Here is a 26,167-nt window from a genome sequence, read left to right as displayed (position 1 = left end):
GGTAGAAGGAAGACGTGCGTTTGCAGGACATGGTTCGAATTAGGGGAAGACACTTTCTCACGCCCCCTTCCGTTTTCTCAGCCCTCAGCACCACCTGATATTACACGGTTTCCCTATTTATCCGTCTGCTTGGTTCATCCATCGACATTCCCTCCGCCCAAACAAAAGCTCCACGGATTCATTCGGCCTGCGTTTTTCAGTCCCATATCCTCATATGCCTACTACATGCTTAAGCACTCAATAAATGTTGGGTGAACGAGCAGGATGGAGCAGGTAATGGGAAAGCGTTGCTAAATTCTGAAATGGGGGGACAGAAAGTTCTCCATATGCTCTCGTTCATCTCTGATAATGAGGCAAGGGGTGGGGCCAAATCACTCATCTTAGAATCTTTCTTTCGGGGCGCCTGGGGGGCTCCGTCGGTCGGGCGTCCGACTTCGGCTCAGGTCACGATCTCACCGTCCGTGGGTTCGAACCCCGCGTCGGGCTCTGGGCTGTCGGCTCGGAGCCTGGAGCCTGCTTCGGATTCTGTCTCCTTCTCTCTCTGCCCCTCCCCCGCTGAAGCTCTGTCCCTGTCTCTCTCAAAAATAAACAAACATTAAAAAAAAAAATTAAAAATAAACTTTCTTTCCTCTCCTTGACCAGCAGTGAGCCACTTCATCCACTGACTTAACAAATGTGCACCAATACCCACTACGAGCCATGCACTGTTCCAGCTACGGAGAACGCCAACATGAAGTCACCATGGGCCCTGCTCCAAGGCGATCCCTCCTGGGCTGTATATGTGGTTATCTCATTTCCTAGCTCACTGGCCCCACTCTACTCAGTTCTCGAAGAAGAAGACAACTTTTTGAGTAGGTCCCCAAACAAACGACCTCTACGTGAGTGGGGGGCATGGGAGACATAAGGGGAGCGGCCCTCAGAGCACAAACATGTCCGACTGGAACACTAGCCTATAGAAAAAACAAGCCTGAATAGCCAGCCTTTCATTTGCAATGGTGTCGAGAGGCCTCATTTTTGCTGAATTATATACTCTATTTCACACTACGTGCACACAGGACAACTAGATCTCCACTGTGGCCAGAGACAGGACTGGGTCACTCTGTCCCAGAGGCCACATGTACAAAGCCACCAATTTCTTATAGGAATCCATTCACTCATGCATTCAGGCAGAAAAACAATTCACTTACTTCGGGGCAGAAATCGCCAAATGCTCAACCATAAAGGGTGTTGAATTTGCCTCTGGGAGGGAGACTGAAAGCAGATGTCCGTCACAGCTGGAGACAAAGGTCCGAGACGCCACAGAGCCAGTCCTTCTGCGTTCAAAGCCCAAACAGCAACAGGCTGCCACCAAGCAGGAGACTGGAAAGCTGCTCTCCTTGATTGCTGGAGCAGCCAAATTCATCTGCTTCAAATCCAGAAGTATGGAAGCAGGTCCTTGAGAGGAACGGATTAGTCCTTGCGGCTCAGCGTGAATCCCTAACTGTGCTTTCCCGTGTACCATTTGGTACTCGCCAACCAACCCATCGACCGACCGACCAACCACCACGACAAAAATGTGTTTATACCACAAGATATCACGTGACTCTTCCTTCGAGACTGAAGCATGGGCTAATCCCTTCCCTTGGAATGGTAGTTACTTACCTATAACGTCTGACTGAAGAAACTTGCATGATTAACCTACAATGCTACTTGTGGCCCCAGTTCTATAGGCTCGGAGAAGAAAAATGGGGAAAGAGTTGTGCGTCAGAGGAACTAGAATAACAAAAGGAACGAACGATGCGTGTACCTTTCAGATTCGCTCAATACTTCCCCGGGTGTGAGGGAGATACCACTGCTGGTAAGAAGACAGTATGTCACGTGGAGGAACAACTTTTAATAGTTTAGTTTAATGCAGATCAGAAAATATACAATACTATCATGAGATTTCACAGATGTTATTATTTAGGGCAGTGATCCCTTCTTTAAGACAGAGGTGACAAAGAAGGTGTGGTATATACACCAGGGACTATTACTCGGCCATAAAAAAGAACGAGATCTTGCCATTTGCAGCAACATGGATGGCCCCAGAGGGCATTATGCTAAGTGAAATAAGTCAGACACAGAAAGACAAATACCTTATGACTTCACTTACATATGGAATCTAAAAAACAAAAATAAACTGACACTCTTAAATACAGAAAACAAACTGGTGGTTGCCAAAGGAGAAGTGGGTAGGGGGATGGAAGAAAGAAGGGGATCAAGAGGTACAAACTTCCAGTTCGAAAACAGTCACTGACATGAAAAGTACGGCATCGGGAATAGAGTCCACAGGATTATTATAATGTTGTATGGTGACAGACGGGCACTGACTGAACACTGAGAAGTGTTTAAAACTGTTTAATCTCTATGTTGTACACCTAAAACTAACACCACGTTGCATGTCAACTACATTTCTATAAAAAAAAAAAGTTTAATAATAAAGGCATGGGACAAAAAAGACAGATGATTTAAACAAAAGTATCAAGTAAATAATATACCCACATGTGGACACATATGGCAAAAAGCATTAAATGGTTCTCAAATGACTGAAGGTTGGAAATAATGGGCTAATTTATTACTGTTAGAGTCGGAGGAGTTAGAATAAAAGCTCCTCAGATCCATCAATAAGTGTATCTGTGCCTTCTATTTTTCCTTTCCTACTTTCTCTCCCAATCCCTGTGTCTCCGTGGACTTCAAGTGCCTTCAAGAGGTATAGATGTGGAAGACTAGGACTGTGTCGCTATGTAAAATAAGTCTACTTACTCCTGTGAAGAACACATAAACTATCTTCCTAAGGAGGTACTGTTTTGACTTATGAATGTTTTCTGTGTTAATGAATACCATTAAATATCCAAGAGACATCAATTCTAAGGGGAAAAGTTCTGGATTATTGCACTGTGGATAGTGCCCTCATGTGGCTTCAAAACTTAGCTACATTTAAGAATTTAAAAACACATTTTTCAGTTAAGAAGTCTAAAATATGGCAGACTACGACAAATGAGCCATGTGGGAAAAGGAAACAGCACAAGAAAATATGGGGATTCGCCATCACCTAATCCTTTTGTTGAGTGGAATGGGATACCAATATGGCGGACAGGATGTCCGGGTAACTACTTGGGAATAATCAGATATCGAATTCATACAGGATACTGCCTGTGTCGTTTGGGTTAAAATGTTAACAAATCACACGAGACATTTTTCTTTTCAATTTTATTTTTATCAAAACAAAATAACTTAACCATATAAAGAAGAAGATAAATGTCAACAACCAACCAAGAAGCCAATAGCTTTCCTGATTACGAACAGTCAAAAAGAGTAGCAACTTCTGAACAACTGATTGCATGTAGAAGATTCTGAGTCATCCTCTAGGGCTCCAAGCGACAGAGACTATTTTTCCTGGCTCCTTTTCTTCCAGTGGTGAAGCACCACACTCGAACGTTCCTAGGCTTCTTCAGACCAAATTATACATATGCCCACAGAAGTACAAAGCATGGGAGAAGAGAACTGTACAGGTGCAAATCTAGCACACGAGATTTGCTGGGTCCTGACACCTACAGTTAATAAATTCTGAAAGATAAAGGCAGGAAATTTGTGCTTAAATATCAAGAAACGTAGTGTTTCAAAAGCCAAAGAGGCTCCCTCACAAGAACTATGGGAATCCCAACCGAAGTGAGGAAAAATCCACCAGTTCTGTTTGCTGCGGCTGCAGCAATGTGACCGCCACAGAGCCAGGCAGACCGTTTTCTCCTCACCATATTCAATTATGTCTGGAGAGCTGAGCAGCAGCACATTCCAATAATGATGACAGTTTCCATAACTATGAAAATCTGCTGCACCAGGCAGATTTTGTGCAAGATGCAAATTTCTACGCCGGGGAAAAAAATGAATAATGTGATCATTCTAAGTAATGAATGTAAATGCAAGGAAATTCTTTTTGGCATAAGGCTCCAAGTCGTTCATCTTTCATGCCAAGAACTGTGGTCGCAATGCTTTCTGGCAAGGCTACTCTTCTCAACTGAGCCTTAAAGGAGGGGTTTTAGGAAGGGGAAGTGTAACTCGCCCTCAGTGACCCATCATGCTATTGGCAAGGTTTGATGAGAATCTAAAGGCACCCCTCCGCCATCTTTTTTTTTTAATCCCTTGGCAAATGAACCATCGGTTCTCCTGGGTTGTGAGTCAAAGGGATATTAGCTTCATCCAGAATCTCGAAGGTTATGAATGACAGGAGGCATGAGTCGTCCTCCATCGTGCCTTACAACAAGGAGCCTCTGGGTTGCCTGTTAAACACCGGGTCACTTTAAGAGTCACTTAACAGTACCGGCTGCCGGGGGGGGGGGGGGATGAGGGGGGTGGGGGGGTGGTGAAACCTCTTTCCTCCACGCATCTTTAACAAGGGGTGTCTGGCCGGGTGTAGGTGAAGCCGCAGAGGTAAATCTGGTGGTGAGTCTTGAGTATCATGGGTCATGGCACTTGGATACCTTGCCCTGAGACAACAGCAAGGAGTTCAAAGTGCACTTGACTTTAGTCTCTGCCAGAGTCCCCAGAGTTATTCTCTGTGGAAGAAGCTGAGCACCAATTGACTTAAGACCCTGACCCAAAGGTACAATAAAAGTAACAGCCCTGGGGAGAGACAGGAATGAATCCCTGATCTGCAAACTCTAGTTTGCCTTGTTCTAAAGTCAATCTGTTTTACACAGTATGCACTTGAAGAGTAAAAACTGCAGCAGTTATCAATTAATAACATTGAAATTTTATTTTCAATAACCCAAAGCAGTGATACAGATCGCTGATGTTATCCCCAAAAGGTAGCCCTGCTGTCGCATTTCTCTTTATGGAAACCCCATAGGAAAGCTAAGACTTATAAAACCAGAGATTATTGGGGCTTTATAAAAGGATTCTTTACTTGAAAAAAATTGTGTTTTAGGATGATTTCCAATAGCCAATTCCGCTAGAGTCATTCAAAATACTTTGCTGTTGTTGTTTTTTAATCCACTGGAATGTAGCTTTTCACAAATTCAAGCTAACACAAAGGCGCACTTGCAAACACTGCCACCTGCCAGCTAAATGACCCGCTGACAGGATGGTTTGGCAACCGGCTCACCTTGGGAAGAGACACGAGGAGGCAGAGAGATGGAACCAGTGTTCCTCCATATTTGATCTAGGGTGGGATGTGGCAGCCAGCAATGGTGGCTCTTAGAAGGACAGGGCTTCCGTCACCATCTGGAGGTCAGCGTGATTTGGAGCTGTGACTTTACTGAGTTAGAACAGCGATCCTGCAGATAGCTTAGCAGCTACCAGGAAAGAAGGATCTGGAAGATGGTTTTCTTCCCCTGACCAGTGCCTCCCCAGACAAAGTACTCAGGTCAGCCTCTAGACATGTTGTCTTCCCCTCACACAGCCGTGTTCTGGTTTTGCTTCTAATCTTTGAATTATCGGCCAGACTTGTACACTGAATGACTGCACCCCCAAAATCTGGAACTCTGGGGGAAAAAAATCGTACGGAGCTTCTCTGAGCTCACGTTCTTTAGGGCAACACTTGGCAGAAGGTGTTCGTGCTTCGGTTCTCCCCGGTCTCCACCCAAATGTCTTGTGTGTGGGACCCCTCCCCATGGGGGCTACCTCTGAGCCCCCGAGCCCCCGAGCCCCCAGAGGTGAAGGAGAGAGAGCTCATCTCCCAAGGAGATCACATAAGCTGGAGATGCATCCAGTTCGTCTGGTCTAACTCTCATTCTCAGCTGGAGAAACTGAGGCACAGAGAGGGCACGTGTCTTACCCAAGATTTCCCAGCTCACTGAGGACAAGGTCAGGCCCTCACTCTCTCTCCCTCCAAGACTCAGACCACTCTCCTAGACCTCCTCTCTCATTACAGGAGCACGGGTAATTCAGAGGGTAGATAATCACCACATCACTTTTGTTTGGCTTAAAAAGTACACGACGAAGAAACAAATAGTACACAAAATGAATGCCTGGCATCCTTTCATCTCCCTTCTTATGTTTTTCCTGGCTGGGCTTGAAATCACTTGGATATTTATGAGCGCACCTGAAATGACCACAGACACGTGCTAAGCCACCAGGGGAAGCTGGTCCTGCATTGAAGTTTTCTATGAATAACCCTAAAATTGGAAAAGTCACATGATGGTCCTTGAAACGACCACCCTCAGGCCCAGGAAAGGACGCGTTAAAGCGTGTTCGCGCCTGTGTGCTGCCGCTTTGGATACGGGATGTCATACAAACATCGTCACAGCGCAGCTAAGCCAAAAGAGCTCGGCTGTGCGTTTCAAGTGGTACAAAATCACACCAAAAGAAGGTATAAAATGTTATCGAAATGCAGCAGTATAAATCTCGGTTAAGTTTTTCCTCTCCTCTTTAAGGAGAAGGAGAGGAACACAGTAAAACACAGTAAATCCGAGGCTTTGCTCACTGAGTTGGCTGACGTAGATCAGCTATTCTGTTCTGCACAGGGGTGCGCCGGCTTGGAATACTGGGGAATTTTATCTGTACTGTTCTGACTTGCACAATACAGAGGCTGATTTAATTTGACAGCAAAGTAACACCAAGCCCCCAAAATAAAATTACCGAGATGTAAAACAGCGTCAAAACTCCAATTAGTTTTGTATCCTTGAAGCTTCTGGAGGAAATCTAAAAGGCTCCCGTCACGATGAGCAGGCATCAATTTAAGCTGTACAGATTACTAAAATGTACCCCTCTAATTGAAATTGCTCAGAGCACAATATGACAGAGAGAATCAGAGAAAAATAAGTGAATTTTTCCCCCTCAAAAAATGACTCATTCCAGAGACTGTTCTATCAACTTTTAACACGGCGTTCCTTTGCAAGAGCTAAAAACACCGAGGGTTTCGGAGGCCTCAGCACAAAAGGCACCGGGCCCGAAAGCATGACATGCTTTTGCTGTAGGATCGTAGGTAAGCACTGACCACTTGGGTGACATTTAAGGACAATCGGCATTTCACCAGATCATAGGCATTTTGAAGGATATTTACAACTTCCACTAAGGACGCAAGTTATTCTAGCCCAACTTCAGTTTTTTTAACGCATCTCGATTTCGTTTCTAGAGTGAACAGAAGTATCTTGATGCCCACGTCATACCCCACCTCCTCTGCCAAGCTACCCCAGTGACCCAAGCATGCTTACCACCTTTGAAGCAAACCCTCAGCTTACTGATGGAGGAAGTCGGCCGACTCGACTCTATGGGTTCACTTATATGTAAACGAGTCGACTGTGACTGTGGCTCTCCTGGTTAATGCCACGTGACTGGAAGAGGCAGCGGGGGCCGATGCAGAGGACGCGGCTAGGAGTCCAGCACAGTCACCGTGCGCCAGGCGTTCTTAGGCTCTGCTCCATTGCGACCCCTGCCCTGCCTGGCGCCTGGTATACCGCCAGGGGATCTGGGGAAGGGAGGCTGGAGCCGGCTGGGGAGGTCTTGCAAAGATCCCCAAATGGCTCTCCTAACATGGAGGTGCTTGGCGAAATAGAATTCAGCCTTCCTGCCAGCCCGACAGCATGCGGTCTCTGACTGCAGACGTCAGAAGCCTCACATCTCTATCACTAACCGGTCCTCATCATCACTGCTGGTGTCGCTGACCTCCACTCGCGTCTGCTTCCTGAGTCCTTCCGGGCCCCTCCTCTTGACAGTTTTCGAAGGGGCTTCAGGGGATTCTCTGGGCTGCCCTGGCTTAGAAGGAACCACACAATCCTTTAGGGAAGTTAATCCAGAGACTTGACATTTCCCACTCTCATTTCCTAAAGGAGGGCAGGGGACCACCATTTCCCCACCCCCATACTGTCCCCCAGTGGGAAAAAATGTCTTGTGTTCTCCTTCCTCTTGGTATGAACTGGCTGAACCTGGTGCTGGCATTTCCAGATGAGTCTTTCCGGTTGACCCCAACAGAAGCAAACCTGACCTTCTTTGCCCACATGAAGGTTTCCCCGGCAAGACTGATGGTGACACGGCCGCGGCGATAGCCTTTCTATCTGGGGAACTTTGCGTCGGGGCCTCCCCTGCCGCTCTGTGGTCCTGTGGCTCCGCACTGTGAAGTCCCAGGGTTGTGCGACCTACTCTCTCCCCCAGAGCACAGATGGCAGGCACAGAGGTAGCAACATCCTGGTGGAGAGGGCTTCCTCTGGACCCAAGGGAAGAAGGCTCTTGAGTATCTGAGAAAATGTACGGTTTCAAATCCACCGAGACTTGCTCCCGGGTGGGCGGAGGGCGTGTCTCCAGCGTTCCCACGCCAGGACCTCTGCCTTGAGACAGAAGGCTGTCAGTAGCCACGGCCACGCAGGAGTCAGAGCGCTCAGACGGTCCCGGCCCGGAGGCAGTGTTCTGCGTGCAGCGGTCACCACGCCCACTGGGAGCTGCCGAAATCTGCAGGAAAGTGCAAAGGAAAACAAATGGGGGGGGGGGCGGTGGTTAATTGGTACAAACAAAAACAAAAGCTTGTGGTCAGAAACGTGGTCCTCAATGAAACTAGGTCCTGAGTTCCTAATGATTCTTTATCGAGCGTGAACCTCAATAGGATGTCCTCAATCAGTTCCCATTAATAACTAATTGGTGCAGTAACTCGAGTAAAACTCCCTGTTGACACAAAACAGGTCGCTGAGATTGCTGTGTGTTATCTGACTTTGTGAAAACCCACATCACTCCAGTCCCTCTCCAGCCCTGCACATCCAATTTTAAGCTACCACTGCTCGTGAGGTAGATGTGCTATTTCATAGCACCCTGTACTTAGGTTTTTCCACAGGAGCATTTCTAGAAGTGTGGTCTGGATTAGCATCTTTGTGCCTTGCAGCCCACGGCCCTCCCAACCTTGCCTGGCGGTGACGTCATGTCACGGAGATGCCCACAGCGCGACAGCTTCTCTACCCTCTTCAAGTACAAATTCAAAAGCATATTTAGGATTTTTAGTGATGGCCCCGTTCTTTCAGTGCCTGGTGTCTGGAGGTGTTTGTGTACCTGCCAGACTTTGTGCGTCGGGCAGGGGGGGCGAGCTCTGCCACACGGGACGCCGGCAACCAGGAAAGGAGAGCCATTCATCGACACGACCGATGGACAGAGTCAGCTCAGAACCACGGTTCCCCCCTTCACGGTTACCTGGTCCATTTCACTGCCGGCCCTTGAACTGGTGCTGGGAGAGAAGCTTCCGGAAGCCGGTCTGGAGACATCCTCCTCCTCCTCTCCGTGCCCACAACAAACAGGCGATTCTGAGGCGGTGCGAGATGGCTCCCCTCGCAGATTTAGACCTAAAATGGGGAGGTACATTTATAGACACCGGAAAACATCAGCGAATGGTGATTCCCCAGGACTCTGCCTTCATCGCCCACTCTGATGAGCTCGTCAACCCTCATCCCCCACAATGTGTGCGGGAACGTTGACCTTGAGGCACTTCACACAAACAGAAGGTCTAAGCAATGGCAAAACCAACTCCCAAGGCAGAAAAATCCCCAAACTATATATATATATATGTATATATGTGTGTATATATGTGTGTATATATGTATATATACACACATATATACATATATTCATATATATATATTTCACGTGGCTTTCTTCTATCAGAGCCGTCTTCCTGGCCACGTTTGTTCAGGCTCACTTCAGACTGGCTTGAAGTCTCTGGCCATGCATCCAGGGTCAAGGGTAGAAATCTCCATCTATATGGTGTATGAGGTTCTGTGTCCATCCGAGCACTGGGCAGCAGGAAAGCAAGGTCGGTTTTGGTGCTGCTGTTGTCGTGAGATGGTTATTGCTGTGATCTGGGTGGGGAAAGGGGCACAAAGATGGGGCCTTGATAACATCTGCAAAACAGCAGCTCCCTTGCAAGGGCCTCACCCTTACTCTCTCCTCTGTCTGCTGTGTTGGCCTGGGATACGGGTCAAAAGGACCACAGAATCGCAGGCAGGATGGCTTACAACATGAGACGAGATCAGAAAAAACTCCAGAATGGCTGGGCCACCAGACAGAAACATCTGATTCACTTTCCAATTTGCTTCCATTTTATTTAAGTTATATAGGCACAGAGTTTCAAAAAGTTGAATCTGTCAACTTACTAAGAAAAACAGCAACGCCTGCCCACCCACTCACCTTTTCCCACTTTGCATTCTTCTGATATTTATCTCCCTCGCTTTTAACAACATGCTTCATAGCACCACTTCGTGATTTCTTTTTTCCAGTTTGGAGGACAGTCTGTGATTTCTCCCAGGGGGACAGGAGCGTCGATCCCTTCCTCCAGCCCCCTCGGTCCAGAACCTTCATGCCCCGCCGCGTAGGCACACTTGCCACCCCGTCTCAACAGTTACGTAACTATGACGTCATAGTTTCGTTTAGGAGAACATTCGGTGTTCACATGCTCGGGACCATGTCTCTCACTGCCGAGCCACGTCATGTACTGTGATGACAACGCCTTGCTGGCCAACACGGTTTTCCCTGGAGTCAATAATTACCTTGTTTTTTAAATTGTGCTTAGTTTTCTGTAGACCCAGTACTAAAACCTTCCTCCCACCTCCTTCTCAATTGTCTACGGGTTTCATTTCCTTTCCTTGGAAAGATCTCTCTGGAAATTCTCTGAAATGCCTACAGGGGACTGCTGCTCCCTGGGCCCAATGTGTGGCTATGCCCCAGGACCCCCTTTCATGCCACTGTGGCAATTCTCCTCACCTCCTTGGTTCCTGGGGCCCCACACTTCTTTTTCCTTGCTTTCCTAATGCAACCCTCCCTGCATCTTCAGGAGAAAGGGTGCGTGAAATAAAATTGTTTAGACTTTAATCTGCCACTTGTTTGGATACAGCATTTTGAATTAGAATTCATTATCTTTCAGAACCCAAGACACGGCTCCACTGAATTCTAGTTGTTAAGAAGTCTGGAGCCAACCTGATTTATGATTCATGATCCTTTGGGCAAAACCTTTTTGTTTTTCGTCTCTCTGGAAACTCCTAGACTCTTCTTTGTTCAGTGTCTCTATGGAACTGGCTCTATTTTCATTCATTGTTTGGGCATTCAACGTGACCTTTCATTCTGAATCCTGTCCTTCGGTTTGGGGAAAATGAGTTGCTATTTCTTTGATATTTATTCTCCTTCTGTTTCATCTTTTCTCTGTTTCTAGAACTGTTCTTGGTGAGTTATTGGGTTTCCTTGTCTAACCCTCCTTTCTCTTCTCTTTTCTCTCTTTCCTAGCTGTCTTTTTATTTTACTTTTGGGAGAATTCCTTCAACTTTCTATTCCAACTCATAATTTTCTATTTCTATCATGTTTTTTAATTTCTAAGAGCCCATCATGACTCCCTTCTGTAGATTTAATTTCTAAGAGCCCATTATGACTCCCTTCTGTAGAGAGCCCTGTTATCACTTCAGAGCTCCAGGGTCTTCCGTTGTATCACTGGCAAAATTAATGACGACTTGCTGTCCCTGCTGTTAATGCTGAAGTTTGCTTCTCCACACATAGTCTCTCTCTCCCAAGTTCCTTTTGTTCTCATTTGTTTTTATCTTTCTCTTTCACATGAAAGACTTTCCTGAGGTATCCAGCAATCTTAATATCTGTCCAAGTTCAGAAAACAGGCGCTCGACAACTGATTGGGAGCTCTTTACATGTGCAATTTGTCAGCTGGGGCCGCCCTGCAGGGTCATCTGGCTGCCGCATTCGAGTGGGAAACCCTAAAGGAATTCTCTGGGTCTTCCGAATTCTCAGGTTGGCTTCTATGCAGGGAATCCTCCAAGCTCCTGCCTAAAAAGTACAGACCTACCTCTTCTATCTCGAGGGGTAGGTCACTAGATTATCAAGCACATTAATCCTGAGCAAATCAACTTGGAAAATCTATAGAAAAGTACAGCGGCTTGGGGAAGGAAGCAGTAATTTTTCCTGTAATACAATTTTCACGTGAGCACCTGTGTACTGACACAGAACCAGGCTTTTGGTATTCCATTCGTTTGTTCCACAAATACGTCTTGTGCCCATTCGATGAAGCGGGCACCACGCTGCTCAACCCCGAAGCACTGGAGAGCAAGGCCAAGGCGTCCTGGCCCCCAACAGCCTCTGCTCCAACGGGGAAGAGAAACGACAAGTCAACTGGTAATTTACAGTTGTGCCGGGGGGTCAGGAAAGAAATGAACACAGGGTGGGGATGTCACAGACAGTAAATACAACCAGGTGGCTATGACAGTGACTGGCAGTAAACAGGGGAGGTAAGCACGTTCCAGAGAGTCACAGTAAACGGGGGTCTTACAGAGAGTCTCAGACAATGGCGGCACACTACAGAGAGTGGTGGGCGGGTGACCGTTCCACATAACTGAGGAAGGCCTCTCTGAAATGAAACCTTGGGGACAAGAAAGAACCAGCCCTCGGAGGCCATGTGGGGTGAGGAAGGAACCGAGGGAGGTGGAAAGAAGCCCGAGGGATTAAGGAACCAGTTGGGAGGGCACCCTGGAGGAAGGGTGGTGGGCAGGGGGCAGGAGGCAAAATGAGGGTGGGGAAGCCACCGGGGCTCAGGTCTCGTGGGGCGCAGGCAGCCGCGTGGAGGGGTTTAGATGTCATTCCACATTCGCCGTGAAGAAACCAACGTGGCTACTGTGCGGACAGTAGAGCTTGCTGGGGTAATCCAGCTGCCAGAAGAGATGGCTAGCAAAAGCAGTGGAAACTGAAGCGGAGAAGATGGATGGATTCAAGCTAGATTTTCATTCTCCCCCAAGAAGAATCACCGAAGGATAATAACGATGATAAACGTTTCTCTAGCCCTGTACTTTACCAAAGCATAAGCACCCCACCGTAAGTGGATTAAGCTGTGTCCCCACAGTGACAAAACAACGAGGCAATTCATTCAATTCAATGAAGAAGGAAAACCAATTAGTATAGAGAAAATAATCAGATTGGCCAAATGTCTTCTCAGCAGGTTGTGTGGGTTCTGAAGCTTAGCGGAAAGGCCGTGTGCGCGTTCGCCCAATGCTTTCTGACTCATCCGAGAAAGCGAAGGAAGAAAATCCATTGATTTAATTTGCTTTTGACCTCCAGTCTACAGAGAAAAGTCAGCTATCTTTAATAATTGTGAAAAATGCCCAAATAATGTCACTGAAGGGTGTTAAACTAATTTGGATTATTGAAGAAGGAGGCTAACTTGCTTTTAAATGCATGGCCCTTTCCAAAAAGTAAGTAGCGCCCTGGCCAAATGTTAAAGCACAGAATGTAATCCTGTTGAGGGCACAGCGTCACTCTGTGAATCACTTCCTCCACCTTCCGAAATTATGGACTCCTCCGTCTTAATGCAATCTTCAGAAACCCGACCGCTCTCGCACGATCACATGAATCTCCTTAAGAAACCACCTCTCATCTGAGCTCTGTGTGCCGTTCTGTTCTCCCCCTTGATTAAAGGCTGTGCTTTTAATAATTTCCCTCAGAAATAATTGCCAAGCCACGGTGAGAGGAAGAGACTGCTTAAAAACGTTGTAGCAAATTTAAATTTAGCCATCTTGAAAAGGCTACCAGAAACTGTAAAATAATTAGGAAGAAAATGGAGTGAAGCAGCCGGATGAAACTCACAACAGAAGCGTAGACCTCTTTAGTGCCAACCCTCTTCCCACTGCCTCAGTTCCTGGGCTTTATTAAAAAAATGCCAATAGACATATGACTTAAATATCATTATCTGAAAATGGGAGTAATTTGATGCATTTCCTTCGGTTCCCCCAATACACCAAAAACTCCATTAATCTGGAGTCCAAAGGCTCTGAAATTGTACCTAAGGAAGGGCTGAAAATGAGTCTATCATGGTGGCCTTCTAAGCAAGCTAGATGCATCATCGAGAACACAGAAGTGATCTCCTAGACTATTAACTGATCTGAGATTGAACTGTCGAGAAGCGTACCTGCCACTGAAGGACGCACGATGCGTTAGCAATTAAAATTTGCAGTTACTGGACAAAAGCTGGGCAGAACTCTAAAAGCAATCACTAAATGGGCAGATACTTGCTCATTTATTCAAATATTTGTTGAGCCCACTTTTCTGGAGTCTGTATTTGTCAAGCCCATTTAGGAGCCCATAATTTTAAGCCTAAATAGTGTTTAAGCAGCCCGTGTTTACGGAGTCCTGGGTACAGCCAGTACTCTGTGCCAAGAACTGTGCCGAACACAGGCAATTAATCCAGCGGCAAACGAGGCGGACACCTCGTGGAAATTACAGTCTGATGGGGGAGCAATTCAGCCAGCAAATAATGACACAGAAAATTCACCAAGAAAATGCAGTCAACACTATGAAGGGAAAAGTGGAAGGAGCCATGAGGTGGTGAAAACGGAGCCCTGACCCCACCCAGACCTACGGAGAAGACCAGAACCACACACACTGTAAGACTGTTCCGACAATGCACCTGCCGAGGCTGGTTTTCTCTTACAAAGTCACAATCATTCACTCATGTAATTATTCGGCCACTATCTTCTAAGTCTCTATTTCATGCCGCACGCTGCACTAAAATTTTTTTGCAAGCAAATTCACCCGCTTCCGTCCATCCTACTACAATTTTGGTTTCTAAGGGAAAGAGAAGAGAAAAGATCTTGCCGAGGATGATGGAAGACAGGACTTCTTCCTCTCAGGCAGAGCCTGGAGGATGTCGATTCCAATCAGAAAATGATCATGAGCCCGTGGGCGGCGGGCGGCAGCCCGAGACCTCGGTTCCACAGGCAGGGGGATGGCGTGAGGGAGAACCACAGAAACATCTTCATCAAGTAGAGCCTTGGTATCTCTGCCATGCTAACGCAATCTGTTCAAAGTCTGCCTCTAACTAATCACAAACACATCTTTTATTTCAGAAACCACTTTTCTTCGTGGTTTTCATCTCTTTTCTATTTCTTTGATGAAAGGCAATCAGGGCGACAGTCCTTCCCACGCAGAAATTGTGGGAAATACACTAAAACTGTGTTCAGTGCAAAGTGAGGTTCAAAATCTTGCTTTCAGTTAAAAGTTCTGTGGTGTCCAGGTAAGAGCGTGACTTTAAGATGCCCGGCAAAAGCAGGATTATGAAATCACATAAGGAGAAAAGACGACTATGAAAGAAGCGCCACTGGAAATGTTACAAATGCCAAGGCCGCCCCTCGCCAATCTACTTCATGTGTCATTATTCCAGAATCTTCTTGCGGCTAAATGAGAACTAACTACGCAGGTCTCTTCTCTAGGACATTCGCCAGATACGCCCTCAGCATCCTCTCTTTTCTTCTCCAGATTTACGCCTTAGAATGAAGGAGACACTCTTCTGTTTCCGCGATTTCGGAGCGCTAAGACCTAACTAATAGCTTTCGGGAAAGAATTAATACGTCTCTATTAATTCTAATGGGAAAAGATGTAGAGAAGTCATTAGCTCCTGTCAGAGAAGGAGAGCGAAGGCATGGGGAGAAGGGCCCTGGAGAGACTCCTCCCCAGCCCTGCCGTGTCTTCCTGACACGTTCGGAGGGGGACCCGGGTGAGGACGGGAGGGGGAGAGGTTAGCTGCCGAGGCCCCATGGTGAACCCACCGAGGGAAACTATCGCCGAGAGCCCGAGTGAACACAGGCAACAGCTACCTTCATTCCGCGGATCTGCGCAGCCTCTCCACACGCTGGTTAGAAATTGTACCTTTTATGTGTGTGTAATTAGGTAAAGCTTTTACTTCGGAAACTACCTGTAATCATAGTGTCTCTACATTTCTGTTCCTGAGATGAAAGCAATGTGTTTTGATCACTTGCTCCTCTCAGATATTTTCTCCAAACTCGGTGCATGGGGCTGGTATGAAACATTTCAGGGACTCTAAAGCTGGGTCGCGGGCAGAATTCAACAATGTGCCTTCACAGAGTAAGATGTTAGGCCCACGGAATATAGAAACATAATGAAAATGGCCCGGGACCACTCTGAAAAGTTTACGTCAAAACTGCCCCAGGAAAATGGGTTTTGTGGACCTGTCTAAAGCAGTGATTCTCAACACGGCTGCTTAACGCTGGCCAGTGCACAGGATGGCCCCACAGGGAGGGACCTGGGCCACAGGTCAGCAGATTCACGGCACAGACACCCTGCTTTAAACCAAGGTCACGATCTCAAACGCTATAGGGGCCGGGCAAGTAACATAAACGAGACAAGTTGTCTGGGGCCGGGGACCGTGGGGAACGGAGGGACGCCCAGGTTCCGGCACACAGCTGACCCTTAGCTCCACCAACTGAGACCATGAAGAACCAAGGATCCGGTCGGTCACATCTGTCCATTTTCCAAGAGAAACCAGAAATGTCGATTCCATGTGTTTTTAAACACGGATGATGAATCCGCTCTCAAACAATAACACGGTGTTAACCGACGTGCCCGTAGCCTGAATTTGGCCAGGGAGGGGGGTCAGTTTGTGACCCCCTGTTAGTTTATGAAGCTTAATAATCCGCCCACAGTGACGGTTAAGACTTTAGGCCTTACCCAGGCCTCACTCTTACAGAAGCGAAGTTTCTGTTAAAAACAAAAAATGCCGTTGAAAACTATGGAAGAGTAAACATGTTTTTGCCAAGTGCTCTGGTGGTGTCTTACGCAGTGAAACATGTAATTATGAAACACGTTGATCCACGTTTTGGGAAACTGACCCAGAATGTCTCCTGCAGCAAAAGAGCTGGGGTAGAAAAACAATAGCAATCGACAGGAACACAGGAACATCCACGGACACAGGAAGGGCTGGAGAGAAAAAAATTGCGGTGCAGCTAAACCATGGGATTTTATGCCATTATTAAAATGATCTATCGCTCATCTATCTATCTTTCTACGACACTAGCCTAGAATTTTACACAACATATAAGAAGAGAAGTCGCAGATTTTTACATGTGGGATGATTCTATTTGTGTAAAAAAAAAAAACAAAAACAAAAACAAAGCAAAAACAAAACCAGAGACCAACACGGTCTGTTCATGCTTATATGCATGTGTAGGTGGGGGCGCAAGGAACATCAGCTGGCCTCTGGCTGCCGCCGGGGGTCATGAGGCTGGGGACCGTCAAACCTCCCTCGGATATGTGGATGTCGCTTTCTTTGTTGCAACAGGCATGGGATGGCTTTATTCATTTGAAAGAAAAATCAGAAACAAATAATGACACTGGCCCCCAAATTCAGGCTGAAAGTCATAAGGAAAAGCCCCTGGGTGTGCCCGGCGTGTCCAGGCAAAGCTAAGGGTCGGGTGGGTTCAGTCAGAGCACCCCGCTTAGACAGGGATCTGAAGCCTCGCACTCTGGTATGTACTGAAAGTTCTGCTTCTCAGCCAGAGAACAGACGAGACTTGCCAAAGGAGAGAAAAATACATTTTTCCATCTCTAACCAAATCTGCAGCCTTTCTGTACTCTCCTAATTTTTTTCTGAAATCTTGCCTCTTCCGAGTAATCATTTCTCAAGTTTTTTGTGTTTTTTTTTTTCCAGAAACCACTTTTCTCTGTGGTTCAAATTTCTCTTCTCTTTCTCTGATGAGAGGCAATCAGTTTGAGAACACTTCACTTACCGTTTTCTCCAGGAAAAAAAAAAAAAAAAAAAACCCAACATATTTAGTGGGAAAGTATGCTTAAAATCTTTTGGTAGGTTGAGACTTGAATCATGCTCAGACAATAAGAGAATGCTCTAAAATGAAGAGAGGACAAATTGCAGGGAGGAAGGAAAACTAAGTGGAGAACAAAAAAATTGCTAATGTTATTTGAATTATTTAGTGCCAAAATTTAGTCAAGAAAATTCACTTTACGGACCATTACCTTCAAAGTTTCTTAACTCTAAATGAAACTGTAGAGAAAGAAGTTCAGACTTGGGAATATAATTGATGTGTTTAAGCAATTGTCTTTTCATTTCTTAAGATTTACACCCCGGAGAAGGAGGTGTTATCCTGTTTCAAGCAATTCTGTAAGCAGTATTACTTAACTAATGGCTTTAGGAAAAGAATATCTCCCCATTAATTCTGACAGGAAAAATAATGGTACAGAGCCATTAGCTCCCGTCAGAGAGGCAGAGAGGGAGTTCGCGGATGAGGGAACCCTGGAGTTCAGGCTGCCATTTTGTTTCTCTGAGGAAAACACTCTGAGGTGATTTGTGGCAGAGGGAGCAGGGCACGAGCCCCACCCCTCCCACTCCACTCACGGCAGACTAACAAAAGTTTAAAGGCTAAAAGGGGGGCGGGAATCTACTTCATTTCAGAGAATTACATCCTCCTCCTCACATAATATTTAGCCATCTACCCCTCCAGCATGATTAGGTAAACCTTTTATCTCACAAAGTACCTGTCAGAGAAGTTCTCTTTACCTTTTCCATTTTTTTTTTTTTTTTTTTTTTTTTTTCAACGAAAGACAGCTGCTTTGATAACCGCTACCTTCGGGGGCATTTTCCCTAAACTATGTCAGTGATTTAAAAAAAAAAACAAAACTAGTTAAAATCTTTCAGTCACTTAAAAGCTTGGTTGTGTGCAGAATTCAAAAGAAGAGATTCTGGGAAGTAGAGGAGACAAAGAGAATAGAGGGGCTCCCTCACCCTGCAATTAAATGCAGGTTTACTGTCAATGATTTGGAAGCTCGATTCTACCTAGTGGATGCGACGTATGCAGAGCCGAAGAGAAGAAAATTAGGACCTAATTACACAATGATTGGCACTGCGGTGAGTGCCAGAAAGGAGAGGAGTTCTGAATCATACCACAAGGACATCTCATCTGGCTTGAGACTCAGGAGCGACCAGCCGAAGGACCCACTAAAATGTCACCGCACAAAACCATCCAAGGAGCCAATGTGATCAAGAAGCCTCAGCCTGGTTCTTCAGAGAGAATGTGGCTGGGGGATAGGAAAGCAGAGGGACACAAAGATACATTTATCGAAAATCTGACTACAAGCCCAAGTGTTTCCCTCTCCTAATGCAATCTTCTAAAAGTTTGCCTCTTCCAAGTAATCATATATTTTACTGCAGAAACTACTTTTCTTAGTGGTACTCATTTCTGTTTCTTTGATGAAAGGCAATCAATTTAAGATGTTCCTCTCAGAGAATGTTTCTTTCCCTGGAAGATGTTTAGTGGAAAGTCATGTTGAAAATCAATCCTTAAGTTGAAAGTTTATGCCCAGACCATAATCCCGCCCCTAAAATTCAGAGAGCAAATGTGGACAGTGAGGTGAAGTCGGGGGAAATACAATCACTGGAAATACCATTTGAAATCTAGAACGCCAAGACTGAAAGTCAAGAGTATGTACTCTTCGAACTCTTATTTTCAACACTTCTCATTACTAAATGAGTCCATAAAAGACAGTTCATTTCTCGAAATATAACTGAGGTATTTGAGAGCTCATTTTTCCCCAGGATTTGCATCCTTAAAAAGAAGAAACTGATCCATTTCGATGATAATAGCTGGGCAGGAAAATCTTCCCTTTTCTACTTCATTAATCCTGAGAAGGCGGAAAAATGGACTAATGTCAAACTCGAAACAAAGACAAGAAAGAAAATACTGGAGTTGGCCTCATCGGCTTTGGCTTTCCAACCACCCTAGGAAAGAAAACGTTCTCGGCCCAGTCTCGGTGAAAAGATGAATGTCCGGGGAGAATCTAGCCCTTTCTTCAACCCTAAATTGTAGATGAGTAAAACTCAACTGGACCAGAAACCCAGGAAAAGAGGAGGAGGGAACACTTCTCTGTTTTCCTCGCACAGTCAGATACTCTCTACCTCGTGTGGTGCTTAGGTAATTTCTTCCTTGGGAATACCTGTCAGTGTGGTTCTCTCTGCTTTCTTGAGGAAGGGTGGGTGTTTGTTTGGAAAGCTGGAAACCCTCTTCCACTCAGATACTTTTTCTAGACAACACTAGTGGAAGAGCCTGTTTAAGATGCTCCAGTAACGTAAAATCTTGGGACTCAATAGCATTTCTTACATGCTATTTAAGAGTAAGAGGACCAGGAAAGAAGGACAGTGGCCCCAAAACACTCCTGAAAGACTTTCGTACCAAAATTTACTCAAGAAGGTGTGGTTTTCTTCACCATGGAAGAACCTGGGCCGGGTGGCCTAGGCCGTCACTGAAAGACTTTCAAAGTGGCTTCTCTTTTCTCAAGATCTCCACCTCCGAAGAAAGAGGACTTCTGTGACTGTGATCCTGTAGCAATGCGACTCTAGTAGTGTCCTCTGAGCCAAAGCCCCTGCGTGATTCCTACGGATCATGACAAAGAAATAAAAGGGGACGAGTTCTTTCAGACCAAAGCGGGGAACGAAGGATGAAATGGGACCTGTCCTGCTTCTGAAGGCCACGGACACTGGCACTTAACCGTTCCCTGTGCCGCGGAAGCTCAGACGCAGGCAACCAAGAGAGGACGAGGAAAAACAGGAAGGCGTGGGCCAAATTCTCACAGAATTCTATGAAATCACTCTTTTGTGCCTCATACCAGCTTTAGAAATCCTGCCTTTTGTGATGTGGAACTTGAGGTACAGGATGTTTTCTTTCTACTTCAGCAACTGCCTCCCAGACTCAGAGTAGCGTCTTTATCCTCTCTAAAACCTAATCAGTCTGCAAATTCCAAAGCTCCAGTACACAAGCAAGCAAAAGCTTACCTAAGAATACAGGTAAGACCCCTGAGGTGACAGTAAGGAAAGACAAGAGACTACAAAAGAGAGAATACTGCCTCAGAAGTCATTTTTAATCCCAACGAATCAAGAAATCGAATTTCTCGATTTTTCTTTTTTTCTGAGAGTAGCAGTTGACGTGTTGGAACCATCTAGAAGGTCCAAGCTTTTAGACATTTAAAAAAATCTTTACACCTTTCCTGAAGACTTCTACTCCACCACCCCCCAAAAGAGGCATCTATTTTGCAGTCCTAAAGCAACATCGGGAAGGAAATCCATGGTCTGACAGAAAATGGAAGGTGCCCTTTGACTCTCGTCTGGAAAAGAGTGCAAGCAACATCGCACCCAGACATTCCACCTGGAGGGGGGGTGGAGGGTGGAGTGGGAGATGAAGCTTGAGGCAGACACACAATTCCTCACAAACGACCTTACAGGGGCCGAGGGGGCGTGGGGCAAGAACGGAATTTAAGCCACGCAAACAATCTTTAGGAACCCTTGCCTTGGAGCAGCTCCCAGAATGCTCCCTGGTGGCGGGCGGTCTTGGGCAGGCTTGGGGTGGGGGCACCGGCGCCCCTTATCACACAGCTGTCCACTCGCTCATTTTCTCGGAGAAAAGTCAGCTAGGCTGGTTAAGAGCAGCTCTCCGAAATTTTCTCCCAATAGAAAACTCACTTACGTACGGGAAATGAATGTCCCGTGACAGGAAACTCAAGGTGGGGGGGGTGGGGGGGCGCAGGGTGCAAACTGCCACCGAAGCCACTGTCATTAAAAAATCATTCAGGAACTCCTCTTGACTTGTCTTTAAAAATATGTTATTACCAAATTCAAATCAGAGACAGAGTAACACAGCTCAAATTATCATGGGGTAAACTAACATAATGGCTCTGAAATAAAGTAGTTTACACTGTTTCTGCGAATGCTGACAGGAAAATAATGAGAAAATTGCACGAGCATCCATCAAAGACGGAGGGCGGGAAGCGCCGAGAGCGGGTTCTGGGGACTTGCTCACTCGGGCCCCTCGCGAGAAGTTGAGAAAAAGGGAGGAGAGAGCAGGAGAAAGTGGCAAGTGGGCTTCAACCCCAAAGGATGCCGGTCCGCAGAAAGAGAGCGCCACGGCAGCCTGCCACGGAAAGAAATACTCATAATCATGGAATCCCACACACTCTCACTCTGAAGAGGGCTCAACTTCTCTACGCAAAGGCAACCTTGAAAACTTCTCTTTCGAGAGGTCATCGGCCCATTTGACCTCAAATATTCCTCTCCTACAGGAGAAAACAAGGCTATCTACCCATTTCCCTTGCAGAATATCCTCCACTGCCGTATTCGTGGGGAGCGCCCGTGAACGAAGCACACTTCATCACTATGAAAGTTCTCTCGGGGACAGGAATCCACACCCAGCCTCTAATAAACACGAGGGGGGGAGGACGAGACGAGGCGAAGCAGCATGAGGTGCGTAATAAAACTGAAAACAGGCTGTAGCGCAGAAATGCACCCTGTACGTAAGATCGCAGCTCGCTGCCCATTACAGCCTCTCGATTACAGATGACAGCTTCTCCGAGCACATTTTGTCAGCCAGAATGCAGCAGCTCTGATGCTCTCTTCCTCATGAATTTCAAAGAGAAGAGAAAACGAACCCCTTTCCCTCCATGAGTTAGCTCTGAAAAGAAAGGGAATGAAGGTGGCCTTTCACCACCGGTGAGGTAGTGGGCGAAGGCCCCGGAAAGCCCCTCCACCCGTCTGCCCTTCGGTTGTGGTGTGGGGCGGGGAGGCCTCAGGCCCTGGGAAGAAGGAAACCCCTTGCGTTTGAGCCAAGGGCCCAGAGGGAAGATGGGCAGGGACACTCGGAGGGACGCTGGCGGGTCCAGACGCCCGGTGACTGGAACCAGCCTCCCATCCCTCTGAAGAGACAATCCAGTGACGGTGTCACAGTCCGGAAGTCAACCCGGCCACAAGAAGGGCCCCAGGGAAAACCGGGCAGGAATGAGCAGGATCCCCCAAACTGACCGGGATTCAGGAGTGCAACCAGATTTGAAAGAAAGTTCAGGGTAAATTTTGAAACACATGGAGCCCCCCAGGGAGGTCTAAGCCAGAAAGGCTGCTCTGAGGGTCTTAGGGACAGTTGCCAGATAAAATGTGGCCGCCCGCTTAAGTTTAAATCTCAGGTCAGCAAGGAATCATTTTTAGCGTTAAGTATGTCTTCTACAACGTTTGGGGCACACTCAGCTGAAAAAGAAGATATCATTATCCGAAATTCAACTTTAACTGGGTGCCCCGTATTTCCATTTGCTCACTCTGGCCACCCCGCCTTAGGGTGCAGGGAAAGGGGGAGCTGGCGGGGGGGCCGGCTGTGCTCAGAAAAGTCGGACATCTGACTGAAGGTACCAGGTCGGGCAGGTGACCTCGGCCCCCGACCGGCTCCAGGCACCGCCCTGGAAGGCTGCGGGGTCTGGACGGGGCGATTGTTATCAAGCAAGACATCTCGTGACGGGGCCCCTCACAAAGGCCCTGACAGTCAGACGGCCCCGACTGGTCTTGATGGAGACACGGCTCACAGGCCCTCCAAAACACTCAGGAGCCAAGCCCACAGGCAAAGGGCAAAGCAGGGGCCGGCGTGGACAGCCAGCCAGCAACCTGCAGCCCATCCCGTTTTCAAGACATTTTTAACGCCACCATGAAGAGACGACCTTCAGGCTATTCTGGAAAATTATCAGGCTCTCTGATGTCATTAGTTCTCCCACTTCTGTGGATACAAGGACCCAAGGTTATTTGTTTTTCTCCCCAAAAGGTCCCCTAACCCATACCCACTGGAAAAGGCCTTCGGGTATAGTCTGTTATCAGGAAGGTTCTTTTCTGGGTGAGAAGCCTCAGCTAGCCTCTAACGGCAAGGACGCGCACAGCGGAAATGGCCTGATGCAGATAATAACACCAGAAAGGAGCATTAGGTGGAAATGCATTCTAGAGTTCCGCGTGAGGCGGCCACACTCCAGCAATTGCAGGTTTGGGGACATTTTCTAGACGAGAGTTCTGTTATGCTCGTAACTTCTCCCTCAAGGATTTTCACACACAGGGAGGGGAGAGAGAGACAAAGAATGAGCCCCTTTTTCTTCTCCTTTGAAGCCAGGAGGGAAAAAACCAGGGCAGACCCTCAGCCGTTACTGGTGGACTCGCCAATGGCATCCACTTCAGAAAAGGACAAGGGTTGGCTTTGTTTCTGCCAAAAAAAACCCACGTCTCTTTCCCCCAGAGGGCAGAGGGCTCCTGAGAAAACGATCCCCTGTCCAGAGGAAGGGACTCTGCCCTCAAGGGGGGCTCCCTGAAGGGACAAGTCAACAGCCCGGGAAGAAGTGGGGGTTTTCATTTCCCTTCTCCACCTGCCAGAGGACAGAGAAGAAAGGAAAAGGACAGAATGAAATGTTTGGTCCAAATGCTCACTTTTGGGTTCGTCGTCGGTTACGTACAGCAACGTCAGGAAAACGTCTGGGGGCTGCAGGGGACCTGGGACAGGCCCAGAAGGAGAAACGAATTTACGAGGACTTCAAGTGGACCCAGAAGGCCACAATACAGAGACAGAAAGTACCGGACTGACGGATGGCCAGGCCGAAAAATCAGTACCCTATATCCTTCCTGTCAGTTCAAGACATTTTTAACCTCACTATGCAAAACCAGCCTTCAAAAATTCTGTTTTAGAAAATTATTAGTGTATTTACCTCAGAAATCTCTCTCCCCCATATATGAGGCCCCAAGGCTACCCATTTTTCTCACTGAACGTCGCCTTCCTTGCCTGCCTTGTGCTCCCTGCAAGAGAATCAGACGTGTGCTCCACGATCGTGAAGGTCACTGAGGCACAGAAGGCTCTGCCCACCTGCTCGTAAACTCAGGGAGCAGAGATGGGAGTCGATGAAATAGCACAGGGTAAATGATAAAAGTTAAAGCAGGTTTCAGTGCAGAAACGTACCCCATGGTTCTCCGTTTTTTCTAGTTGGTATCTCTCCTCTGATTACAGGCCTTGCATACATTTTCTCAGTGAGGATTCTATGCAGTTCACGCCACCCATTTTCAAGGAAAATAAAAGTAATTTACTTCTCCAATAACGTTTGGGTTCAGGTAAAGACTACACGAACTTGGTCTCACACAGCAGCTCTGGGTTATCTTTGTTCCAGAAATCCTGATTACACCATGCATCACGGGAGACAGAATCAGCTGAACGGGGACACCCTGGAGGGCAGAGGGCAGAGTCTTGTAACTGAAGGAAAGCTGTGCAAGAGCAGGGGAGCAGAGGCTGGACGCTTGTGGGAGACAGAAGCCAAGTTCCTGCAGGGAAGAAGTCAGAGGGTGGGCACACGGGTGACCTTGCCACGGAGAGCCTGCCAGACCTCAAGCCAGAGAGGGTCAAGGGCAACATCAACTGAGGTTAAGTCAGGCTGAGAGCCTGCATTCTTGGTACAATAGGTCAAAGAGAGCACTTTACCTCTGGAGTCTTGCTCCCCAAACCATTACCCCAAACTAATCACGGGGAAAACATCTGATAAATCCCAAAACACGGACATCCTACTGTTAATACACCTGGCCGGTTCTCCTCCAAACTGTCAAGGTCATCACAGACAAGGAGAGTCTGGGAGACCGTCAGAGCCAAGGGGAGCCTAAGGAGACAGGATGATAAATGCCACGTGGTGTCCCGGGTGGGATTCTGGGCCTGAACAAGAACATGAGGGGGAAAACATAGGGAAATCTGAATAAACAGTAAAATTCAGTTATTAATTCTTTACCCATAGTTAATGTATGGTTAACTGTAACAAATATGCCATATTAATATAAAAAATTAAAAACAGGGGAAACTGGGTGTGGGCTATATGGACCTCTCTGAGCTATCTTAACCACTTTTCTGTAAATCCAAAACTATTCTAAAATAAAAGGTTTACTGGGGGAGAAGGCCAATGGGCCAGGTGCTATTCGAAGGACTGTGCACACATGTCCCCTGGGGGCAGAGCTTTGTGGCTCTGTGGAAGCCCTTTGTGGAAGGGGGTGGTGTCCCCCTTCCGTTGCTCTAGATGTCTCAAGACCTAGACAAAATCTAAGAACCTTCTAGAAGCCTACGCCTTCTCCCTTACTCTCCAGGACCCGTATGACACAATGCAGCTCTTCTGAGAGGTGACCATGGGGCCTCTTTCCTCCCAGATGGGCCCTGAAGCAAACCTAGGCCTTGCCCCCCGTTCTCCTCTCCAACCACTTTCCTCGACGGAATTCGGGGTACCGTGTCATCCAGACAAACTGCCTCATTGGCAGGCCTCACGCAAATGAAAACGTGGGCTCTTGTGCAAAATGATGGAGACCTGCAAGCCTCACGGCAGAGCCTGGACCACGGCGTGGGTCACGCGTGGGCCCAGACCCCCGGATGAGCTCTACTCTCAGGAAGAAACACGAGAGCCCACGGTCGGGTCCACGTCCCTGCTATGCACATTCCCCCCACAGCACCAGACGGGCTCGAAGGCAAAGGCTGGGAGGAGACCCCCGGCCACGACGGCAGCTCACAGAGATGGACAGGCACGGCCTATGCCCGGGGGGGGGGGGGGGGGGGGGGGAGGGGGGGGGGAAGGCGACCGCCAGTGAGCC

At 47.3% G+C, this 26,167-nt stretch overlaps 1 protein-coding gene across 5 annotated transcripts in view; it reads right to left on the bottom strand.

Moving 5' to 3' along the window:
* Positions 1–6,310: 6,310 nt before the first annotated feature.
* Positions 6,311–26,167, bottom strand: part of ZNF831 (zinc finger protein 831) — a 107,399-nt gene continuing 87,542 nt past the window's right edge. For 4 of the 5 annotated variants that reach the window (XM_058686111.1, XM_058686112.1, XM_058686110.1 and 1 more), the window contains 2 exons: positions 9,127–9,275; positions 6,311–8,400 (listed from right to left, as the gene is read on the bottom strand). In XM_058686111.1, coding sequence (XP_058542094.1) covers positions 7,570–8,400; positions 9,127–9,275 — 980 coding nt within the window. In that variant the 3' untranslated portion in view covers positions 6,311–7,569. Of the gene's footprint in view, positions 8,401–9,126; positions 9,276–9,579; positions 9,789–26,167 lie in introns of those variants that run through there. The other variant, XM_058686114.1, reaches the window with a different exon arrangement.

The sequence above is a fragment of the Neofelis nebulosa genome, chromosome 9, assembly GCF_028018385.1.
Source record: "Neofelis nebulosa isolate mNeoNeb1 chromosome 9, mNeoNeb1.pri, whole genome shotgun sequence".
Lineage (NCBI taxonomy): Eukaryota > Metazoa > Chordata > Mammalia > Carnivora > Felidae > Neofelis > Neofelis nebulosa.
Note: the sequence above shows the minus strand (reverse complement) of the source record. Positions and strands in the feature narration are given on the sequence as shown.